The sequence below is a fragment of the Condylura cristata genome, unplaced genomic scaffold, assembly GCF_000260355.1.
Source record: "Condylura cristata isolate star-nosed mole 26May11 unplaced genomic scaffold, ConCri1.0 scaffold00001, whole genome shotgun sequence".
Classification (NCBI taxonomy): Eukaryota; Metazoa; Chordata; class Mammalia; order Eulipotyphla; family Talpidae; genus Condylura; species Condylura cristata.
In genome coordinates this window covers 81,226,446-81,237,203 of record NW_004567102.1, presented here as the reverse complement: position 1 = coordinate 81,237,203, position 10,758 = coordinate 81,226,446, and the positions used below count along the sequence as shown (strand labels likewise).

Below are 10,758 nucleotides of genomic sequence, written 5' to 3'. Positions count from 1 at the left end.
CAACAGTATGTCTGGACAGACATCTTCCTTGTGAATCATCACAACCTCCCTAGTTTCAAGGAGTCAGTCCATGACCCCCAAAGGGTTAAAGCTACTTGAGGGAGCCTTGTTCTGCACTCAGACACCCTGCCCCCATGCATTACCCGTGCAATATCCAGTGTGAGTTCAAGAATGCTGTAGGCTCTTTCCTTCTCTTCCAAACACTTAGAGGTTAAGGGATACATATAACAAACCTGTGTTCTTTTACTTTAAAGCATAAGCACTTTTAAAGACAATGTTGTACAAAAGTTCCAAAATCCTTCACGATTTTTCCTTAATTCCTCTTGTTTTTATCTAAAATTAGCAATCGGACTTTGATGACCTGCCTCTCGTTCTTGTCTGAGAGAAAGAAGGCCTATCGCGAAGGCCGCAGCCTGGCTATTTGAAGTTCAGCACAGGCAGGTCTCTACTCCCCTGCAGATTAGAAAGCTCCAAGCAACATCTGGGCCTGGTTAACGTTCTGGCGATAAGCAGCATTGTCCTGGCATTCTTCCAGGAATTCTCCACATTCTAAATCCATCCCTTATAGCCTACACACCCAGCTTCCTTGTTCTAAGGCTGATTAACCACTAAACCTCCGTGGGAAGATGTTTAACTGAGATTAAAATGAAAGAGAAGCAAAATCCCGCACAGGAGCAAACAGGTGGCATTGGCCCTGGGCTTCAGGATGCCTTTTCACATCTGCCCAGGCATGCACCCCCATACCACTGTGGGTACCCCACCAGGAGAGAGAGCTACAGCACGCTTCTAATGCCAGTGCACCCCCAGAGAAACTGTGCTGTCACAAAGAAGAGAAAGTGAAAGAAACACCCACTTTTGGTGGTTCTCGGGGGGGGGGGCAGCAGAACTGTCACTAGTGTGGGCAACCGGCAAGTGGCATCAGGGGATGTCCCGCTTATGACTCAAACCTGACAACAGGTTTTGTCCCCTCTCTCCCTCCCCTGGCAGGTAGGAGCTGCCATGTAAACAGCTACTAGCTATTTTAATTTTGCATAGAGGTGTTTTATAAATAATCTAGACCTTGTAAGCATGTCAGGGATTCTTCCTTCTCCGTTTGCTTTAAAGAGGAACGTCACCCTCATGCCTCACAATACGCTACTGCTTGCCTCAAATGCATGTGTGAGCTCAAGACAACTGGGAAAGGGTTTTCCTAATTCACAACACTTATTTACTGGCATGCCATAGATATGGGGTACGGGGGTTCCCCTTTCCTCGTCAGGGTGTCCAATCACAGATTTCCTTGTTTTAAAGCTAAGTGATTGTTAGTGTGAAGAGGAGACTGCAACCAAGCCCAGGGAGTGGGACATGAAGCACCAACCATCTGACGGTTCGGGTTCTGTGGCAACCCCACCCCAACCTCCTCCAGCCAGGGCTGGGCCTGCAGCACCAGGGAAGGAGGATGGGGGGCAGTGTTCCCCACCTTCAGAAAGGAAAACTCATTCCTAAGTCATTCCTGATAAATCTAACCAGACCTCTTCCCTCCCCATTAAATGGTGAAATTTAAAAACAGTCCTCAATAAGCTATGGAAGAGAATAATACTAATGAAGAGGACAAGAATAACTTTCTTCAGCATGATTTAAGAGCAATGCCAAAGTTTCAAAAAACCTTTGATATTTAATCCTTAATGACCATCTAAAAAGCCTCTGTGGGCCCTCCCAGCTCTAGCCAGTGAGTAGAAGACTGGACTGTAAATCTTCCTTAGTAGGATGACTGGCAGGGAAAAATAAATAACTCCCTTCTATGTTTTGCTTCTTGCGCTAGGAACTGTTTCTGTGCTGCTAAATTTTGGAGCAGAGGTTTTCTGTGCTCTGTCTTAGCACCAGGGAAAAAGGATCAAATTTGCTTACATCCTCTAAGCCCAAACAGTAATAAAAGTAAAAACCAGAAAGCAAAAGATCCAAGTACTTGAGGTTGACTTAAAAATTAGTCCTTCCAACAAATTAGTTTATCATTCCTTTGGCTCCAAACCAACTTTTAAAGGTCCTCTCAAGTAAGTAAGCAAGTTTATAAACTCTGAATTACAACTAAGAAAACACCACTTTTCTTTTCCATAAGAAAGTCAGCATGTGGTCTACTAACCAAATCATAAATAAAACAGTGAATAATCAAATAGTGAATAATAAAAATCATACTGTACCCAAAAGGCACCCAGGAAAATGTTCTCATTGCAGAAGCTTCTCGTCCATTTGCAACACCCCACAAGCCACACTCTTGGGTGGCCTCTGCCAGGGTATTTGTATACCCTGCCTCTGCCAGGATCGGGTACTTATGTATTTCATGCATAGAAAAAATGAATGACCTGAGGAGAATTTCACAAAGTGACAATTCTGGATGTTTAATGTTTAAAACCTGCGTTGCCTGTTTCAAATAATAGCTTCAACAGATCCCATACATTTTCATGCTAGGAAGGGCTGGTCCAGTTGACTTGGAGGAGGAATTTGAAGGAAATCTCAAAGTAAACAAGCTAATCTATAGGAAGTGAGAGATATTTTTAGTTTTGTTAGACTTTCACATTCATTTCAAATTCCAGCAGCGTCCGGGTAGACACACAGTGAGGAAAAGGTCAAATCCTAAAATTCTAGACTATGCATTGCTAAAAAGAAACGAATCTTTGGGGGGGGGGGGAAGATTTCAGATATTTCAAGCAGCGCGGGTCTAATAAATCTAAAGCAGCAAGTGGAAATTAATTATCTTGATGGAGGTAAAAAGGGGGCGCAAACAGGCAGGTCCCTGTGGATACAAGTCACGGCAGGCTGCGAGGATCAACGCCTGGGGAGGGACCTGGGCACCCACATTCTACAGTTTTGAAAGAAGCTGGCATAGGTCGGGGTGAAATATTTCAAGTCACACGGCTGGATTTCTGGGAGACAAGCTCAAGAAGCATTGCCGAAATAAGGCTGCCTGCTCCCCACCCATTTTATAACTGCGGCTTCATTCGTGAAAACCAGAGCTAACACTGGACTCCCCTAAACAGTCTGGTGCTCCGTCACCGAAAATCCCTGACAGGCCAATAAGCCCAAAACTTGCCATTTCTCAAAACCAGGACTGTTCTCTTTAGCACTGTAGCCGGTGAGGCTGCCACAAGCGCTTGTCCACTTCGCCCCCTCTGACTGATGTCCAAGCAGGACCTCTCTGCGGAGCGGGGTGCTCCCCGCCCAGCGGGCACAGGCGGGAGCCCGCTGCTGGAGGTCAGCCGAAAAGCACCGGCGGTCTTCTGCCCACCAGGTCTTCTGCCCACCAGCGGGAGGCGCGGTGCACATCAGCGCCTTGCGAGAAACAAAAGCCCAGCAGCAGCCAGCCTGGGACCGGCTCCCACCCACAGCGTCGGAGCGAAGAAGGCGCCTTCCCTACCTGCCCCTTCCCTACCTGCCCCGCACGCGAGCAGGGCTGGCGCCGCCTCACCTGTGATGGTGATGCCCAGCATGTTGCCCGCGCGCCTCCGGGGAGACCGCGGCCGCGGGCGGGGCGCCTGGCCCGGCGGGCGCACCGTCAGGGATCGCGAAGAACGACGCGCCCCGCCGGCCTGCGCGGGTCGGGAGACCGAGAGGTGCCGGCGCGCCGCAGCAGAAAGTGGCCCGAGGAGGCATTTCCGCGGCCACTTATAGGGGGCGCCCCGCCCCGCCGCGCCTCCGCCACTGGCTGCGCCCGCTCGCGCTCGCCCCGGGTCACGTTTCACTGTCCCGCGGGGGTCCCCGGAGCTGGTCCAGCGGGCAGGAAGGCTGTGCGGGGACGCCCGGGAGGCTCTCGGCGCTGCCGCCGTGAAGACCAGAGTCAGCAGGATTTTATCTAAACCGTTACTTCACTTCTGGCCCTGGCTCCTGTCGCTCAGCCTTGAACAGCTCGTAGGGGAAGGAGCCCACGGAGCTTTACGGCCCACTGTCACGGTTTGGCGCTGTGCTCTTTCCCTGGGTTTGTGTACAGGCCGAGGAGGAGCTGAACCGCTCCCTTTTTTGCACCCACGGTCCCTGTCTCTCCCTTTTTAGCACCTACAGTCTCTCCCTCACGGTCAGTTTCGGGCAGTCATACACACACAGTCAACTTCAGTCTCTCTCTCTCACACTCACAGAGTCAGCTACAGTCAGTCTCTCACACACACATACACACAGTCAGCTGCAGTCTCTCTCACACAGTCAGCTATAGTCATTTCTCACACAGTCAGCTAGTCTCTCTCTCACACACACACAGTCAGCTGTAGTCTCTCTCACACAGTCAGCTACAATCTCTCTCTCACACACACATACACACAGTCAGCTGCAGTCTCTCTCACACAGTCAGCTATAGTCATTTCTCACACACACACAGTCAGCTGTAGTCTCTCTCTCTCACACAGTCAGCTTCAGTCTCTCATACACAGCCAGCTAGTCTTTCTCTCACTCTCACATACACATACATACAATCAGCTGCAGTCTGTCTCTCTCACACACACTCACAGTCAGCTAGTCTCTCTCATACACACAGTCAGCTACAGTCATTTCTCACACAGTCAGCTACAGTCTCTCTCCTCACACACAGTCAGCTGCAATCTCTCTCACACACAGTCAGCTACAGTCAGTCTCTCACACACAGTCAGCTAGTCTCTCTCACACCACACATACACACAGTCAGCTGCACTCTCTCACACACAGTCAGCTACAGTCATTTCTCACACACAGTCAGCTGCAGTCTCTCACACAATCAGCTACAGTCATTTCTCACACAGTTAGCTAGTCTCTCTCACACACACACAGTCAGCTGCAGTCTCTCTCAGTCAGCTTCAGTCTCTCATACACAGCAGCTAGTCTCTCTCTCTTTCACATACACATACACAAAATCAGATCAGCTGCAGTCTCTTACACACTCACAGTCAGCTACGGTCTCTCTCATACACAGTCAGCTACAGTCTCACACACAGTCAGCTACAGTCTCTCTCCACACACACACACACACACACATACACACACACACACACAGAGTCAGCTGCAGTCTCTCAGACACACAGTCAGCTTCAGTCAGTCTCTCATACACAGCCAGGTAGTCTCTCTCACACATACACACAATCAGCTGCAGTCTCTCTCACACACACAGTCAGCTACAGTCATTTCTCACACACAACTAGTCTCTCACACACACGCGTAGTCAGCTGCAGTCTCTCAGACACAGTCAGCTTCAGTCAGTCTCTCATACACAGTCAACTAGTCTCTCTCTCACACACAGTCAGCTACAGCCAGCCTCTCACACTCAGTAAACTAGTCTCTTTCACACACACACACACACACACACACAGAGTCAGCTACAGTCTCTCTTGCTCGCTCTCTCTCTCCACACACACACACAGTCAGCAGCCCCATTTCCTGAGCTCTTAAAGAAAGGTTGTTAGAATATGAACTTTATGTCTTCAACATTTGATCCAGCAACTTCAGAAAAGTTCCAATACTTGAGCATTAAGTCTGGATTTTTCCTCCTATAGGTAGAAACTACCTAAGCCTTTAGCTCAAACAATGCCAAATCCCAATGTACGGCCACCAATGGCATCTCTAATGCACACACACTCGGCATGTATAGTCAGAAGTTACACTGACAATTCTGAACCATTCAGGCAGTACTAAATCCTTTTTCACTGAAACCTCACACTCTATAAAGATGCGTAAGAAGCAGTAAGAGCGTTGCTGTGAGCTGACAATCTTGACGCTCTTTTGCGTGTCATTTCCTATTGGGGTAGGTTAGTTTATGTCCCTGGGTTTGTTTCCTTCCTTTCATCTTTCTGTTTTATCAAGTCATGTATTGGCTGAATGACCCCATTTGCACAAACCCTTCCTGTAGGCAAAAAAAAAAAGTTTTACTATTGCTCTTCTCTTTTCTGACTGCTTTGTTCATTGCTCCCTGAGGGCACAGGTTAGGGTACGTGAGTTGAGGTAGACAGGAGAGGCCACAGTGAAGATGAGCGGGGAGAACAAACAACTTTAGCAAGAAACGACCAGCGCTGATGAGCCGGCAGGCGGCCATGCCGAGCTGTTATCCTTAGCGCCACCAGGAGGCGCTACGCACCAAATTCAGGCCCAGCCTGGGCACGTCAACGCCTTCCACTGACCGCTGTCCACCCTGTGCTAACCAGGACCTGATATTTCTGCCACCAGCAGCCTGGCTGTAAGTCCACGTGGGATCAGGGGATGATGTGCCTGGTCCTGATGCCTCGGAGCTGATTCCCAGAGCAGGCCACTTGGCAGCTTCCGTACCTTTCATCTTCCCTAGAGTTTTGACTTAGGTTCAAACTGCTTTAATTACAGTAATGCGAGTCTAGTTGTGTGTGTGAAGTGCTGCTGGTATTAATGGTGCCTCTGCAGTCCACACAGTTCAGGGGTCAGTGCAGCCACTTCCTCTCCTTCCCCACCTTTGCCCCCAACCCCAGAGTCAAAGAACTCGGGCCATGCAGGGCACGGATGGATCACACAGCGGTTGCACTGTGGTCTACACGCTTTCTCGTGTATGTGGATCAGCCCACACACTGTTTCCCCCTGAGCCCGGCGGCCTGGGGAATCTCACTTCTGCAGCCTTTCTCAGCACTCAGCTATGACCCCCTGCAACTTGTAAACACACATACTCAATTCATGGGAGCATTGGCTCCCTTGACGTTGCCCAGCTTGGTCACTAGCGCCTCTCCAAATTCTCCAGTCCAAATTCTTCTAGCAACTGCTGTTTGCCTGAGTCGGAATGAACAAGTTACAAGTTTCAGGCTCAAAACAGCATTTAAAGGTCACTATATTGCTGTCAGTTTTGTCAGTATTTTTCTTCCTCTGACATCAATAAAGACACATATATCTGACTTGATATTCTTTTTTTTTTTTTAAGATTTATTTATTTATGCGTACAGAGCTAGGGTACAGGCTAGAGGTGCAGGGGTGGTGAGAGGATTCACCAGAGACAGAGTGGGGAGCAGAACAGGCTGACTGACGAAGTACACTGCTGAGGGGAGCAGCAGGCAGGTCCGGAGAGGTCTGCCGTGCCATGTGGGTCACCTCTGGGGTCAGGATCAAACTTATGCAGAAGTGGCTTTAGCTTCTTAGTGCTATGCTTTAACCCGCTGCGCCACCAGGGAGGGCCCTGACTTGATATTCTTTAAGAGGCAGCTGAAACTATGAGGCAGAGCAATGGTTCATGTGCCAAACTGTCGATTCTTGGAGCAGAGAGTACTCCTTTATCTCCACCTTTAAGAGGAATCAAGGAAGGGGTCTGTGGTCCACCTGCCCCCTAAGCCAATGGTTCTGAATTTGCAAAGAAAAAGTCACCCAACAGGATAAAAGCGAAGTAGAGATCAGACCCAAGGTCCGTATATACAGTGCAGGCAACTTTCCTTCCTTATCACCCAAAGCAAGTTAGGGTATCCCAGATAGGTGGGTAAAGGGGAAAGTGTTTTCCCAAATCTTTATGGTTCATTCAACAAATATTTACCAATGCTTCCTGCATGTTAACCATGCTAAGCACCCAAGAATACAATCAAATTTGTCCCTGTCCTGGGGAGGTTGGTGTGGGTGGTAGACACACCCAGAGGTGGAGGGAAAAGCAGCTGAGCTCCAGCTCAGCCCACCTCTGGAACCTCTGGAACGTGAGGATGGGTGGAGGAAGACAGCCCTTGCGGGCACCGTGGAAGGTGTCCATATTGAGGGAGCAGGAAGATTGGGGGAGAGCCGGGGGGACAGTGAAAGGAGGACCTTCCAATGACAAGCTCAGTAATTGGGGATACCAGGGGCAGGGAGCAGGGTACAGAGTCAACTGAAAGATAACTAAAATACATCTGAGGTCAGACTATGAAGGGGTTTGCACAGACAGCCCAGCTAGAACACAGGCACTTCTCTAAAGCAGAAATGCAAGTGGCCAGTGGGCAGATGCCAAGGAGCGCAGTATCATTAGATGTACCTTAGAAAGTCCTCCCTCGTGGCCAGGGGTCAGTCTGACCCCCAGTCCCGGAGGGGACCCACATGGTGCAGCAGACCGCTCTTGTCTCCTGGATGCTCCCCCCAGCTATGTATTTTGGTTGATCTGCCTGTTCTGTTCCCCACTCTCGTCTCTGGTGAATTCTCTCATTCCCCACCCACACCCCTACCTCTTGCGTACATCAATAAATCTTTAAAAAAAAAAAAGTTTGCTAGACAATCAAAACCACTGTGAAATACTAATTCATACCTATGAGGATGCTTATTATCCAAAAGAGAAGACTGAAGTGGAAAATGTCAGGCTGACCTGTTGGTTAGCTGCGGTTGGGACATAGCCTGTAGGCTGAGAGTTTGAGGGAACAACCCATAAATGCCCTCAAGGCCACACACCCTGATTCATGCATTCCCAGCTGACTTTACCTCTTGCTTTAGTCAGTAAATATTGTGACCTAATTGCACGGGGCTCACACTTTGGAGAGTAATCTCTTCTTGGCCTTGGGTAGAGCCTGCCAGCGTAAATTAAGAACTTCCCTCCTCCTCTGAGTGATGATGCTGCTTCCCTGATGGATTCTACCGTAACAAAGCAATAACAAGGAGTGGGGAAATTGGCTGCCTCAGACCTCTTAGTTGTCAGTATGCAAAACAGTGATGCTGCTTTGGAAACCGGCTTGGCACACAGAGTCACCATATGACTTAGCAATTCTACTCCTAGAGGTATGAGCAAGAGAAACACACAAGCACACGTTCACCCAAAAACATGCACAGAAATCAACAGCAGCGCCATCACAGCAGCAAAAATTAGGCACGACCCAGATGCCCATCCACGGACATAGGACAAAGAAACTTGGCATATTGACACGGTGGAATATTATTTTTCAAGGAAAAGGAACGAAGCATTATATAAGCTATTGCATGGATGAACATTTTTTAAATGCTCAGTGAGAGAAGTTAGTCATAAAGAGGCCATAAGCCCTTATAGTTAATTCCAATTACGTGAAATAGCCAGAATAGGCAAATCTATAGAAACATAGTCTCATGGTTACCAACCTTGTGGAGCTGGGGGGGAATGGGGTGGCCACTGACAAGTGTAGACTTTCTACATGAGAGGAAGAAAATGCTCTAAAAGTGAGTGATAACCATACACCCACGAAGGTTCCCAAACCACTGACATGTGCCTTGAGCGCATTTTTATTTCAGACTTCCTTTTATTAAATGTACCATGACTCCTGAACATCAACTGCATGGTATGTGAATGACATCATCGAAGCTTTTTTTCTTTTCTTTTCTTTTTTAAAAGATTTTATTTATTCATGCATACAGAACTAGGGTACAGGCCAGAGGTACAGGAGCAGTGAGAGGATTCGCTAGAGAGCTGGGAGCAGAACAGACAGATCAACAAAGTCCATTGCTGAGGGGGGCAGCAGGCAAGACAGGAGAGGTCTGCTGCGCCCTGTGGGTCAGCTCTGGGCAGCGATCGAACTGGCACTGAAGCAGCCACGGCTTGGCTTAGCTTCGCCGTGCAGCGTTCCAACCCACTGCGCCACCAGGGAGGGTCCATGTTTCTTTTTCTAAAGAAGGGTGTACTAGTTCTGAAGACCAGAACCTTTGGGGGTTTTGGAGCAGCGTCGGAGGCACAGCCACAGCACATCACTGAGAGGTGATGCAGAGCGGGCCATGCTGACAGGGAGAAAGACACAGTCGGAGGAGCTAGAAATAAGCCTGATGGGGACGCCAGGAGAACAGGTGAAGGAAGTATCCAGCGTCAGGTCACCGAATACCTGGAGCTGCCCGAGGGGCAGAGGAAAGGCAGCAGAAGCCAAGCCCACCTGCATGATCACCCAGGGGAACCGTGCATGTAAAATAAAATCTGAAAAAGGCAAGCAAGGAGAAAGGAAGGGGCCCTGAGGCCAAAGGAGGAAGGACTAGAAGCCCACCTTAGTGTCCAGGCATGGGCTCAGGCCACGCCCCAGAGCCTCCCAGGCAAATCACCTCAGTGGACTCAAGTCCCGCTCCTGGACAGCAGCTGACACACTGGAATTCGCATCACTGCTCGGCTCATTAACCTCCCCCAAGGTGGCCGGGGCACTTAACCCATGTTGACCAGTAGGAATTGGAGAAACAGACACCAAATCCAGATCTTCCCGTCTCTTCCACTGTGGCGTTACACCTGCAGGATAATAAGCCAAAACCAGCGAGGTCTCTTTTGCTCCGGCTGGAGTAGGGCAGGTAAAACCTAACCAAGGTTCTTCAGAGCACCTGTGACACATTACACCTTGAAAATGATTCCAGAGCCTCCCTGGGGGCCTAGGGCCTAAGTCTTGGCGCAATCACCACTGCAGCACAAGTGTGATCCCTGGCCGGGAGTTGACCCACAGGGGACAGCAGACCTCTCCTGACCCGCCCGCTGCTCCCCGCAGCAGTGTGTTTCAGCACATCTGCCTGTTCTGCTCCCCACTCTGTCTCTGATGATTCCTCTCACCACCACCCCCTGCCCCCCGCCACACCTCTGGCCTGTACCCCAGCTCTTCTACCCAATAAATATTAAAACTAAAGTAAAATCCTTCCGGATCATCACAGTTCAATAATGCTACACTGGGTAACTGGAAGAGCCAAATATATATCCACACCAAGTGTGCACGCCGAGACCCCCCCCATAGCCATGTCAAGTGTACACGCCAAGACCCCCGCATATTCACACCAACTGTATGCACCAAGACCCCCCCATATTCACACCAAGTGTATGCACCAAGGCCCCCCATAGCCATGTCAAGTGTACACGCCAAGACCCCCCATATTCACACCAAGTGTATG

The 10,758-nt window shown here is 49.5% G+C and overlaps 1 protein-coding gene across 2 annotated transcripts in view; it reads right to left on the bottom strand.

Annotated features, from left to right (window-relative positions):
- AKAP12 (A kinase (PRKA) anchor protein 12) overlaps positions 1 to 10,758 on the bottom strand; it is a 64,573-nt gene that overhangs the window by 18,828 nt on the left and 34,987 nt on the right. The window contains exon 1 of one of the 2 annotated variants that reach the window (XM_012721378.1): positions 3,443 to 3,573. The exons of the other annotated variant lie outside the window; for it this stretch is intronic. Within the exon in view, the coding sequence (XP_012576832.1) occupies positions 3,443 to 3,464 (22 nt within the window). The 5' untranslated portion in view covers positions 3,465 to 3,573. Of the gene's footprint in view, positions 1 to 3,442; positions 3,574 to 10,758 lie in introns of those variants that run through there. 2 annotated transcript variants of the gene reach the window in all.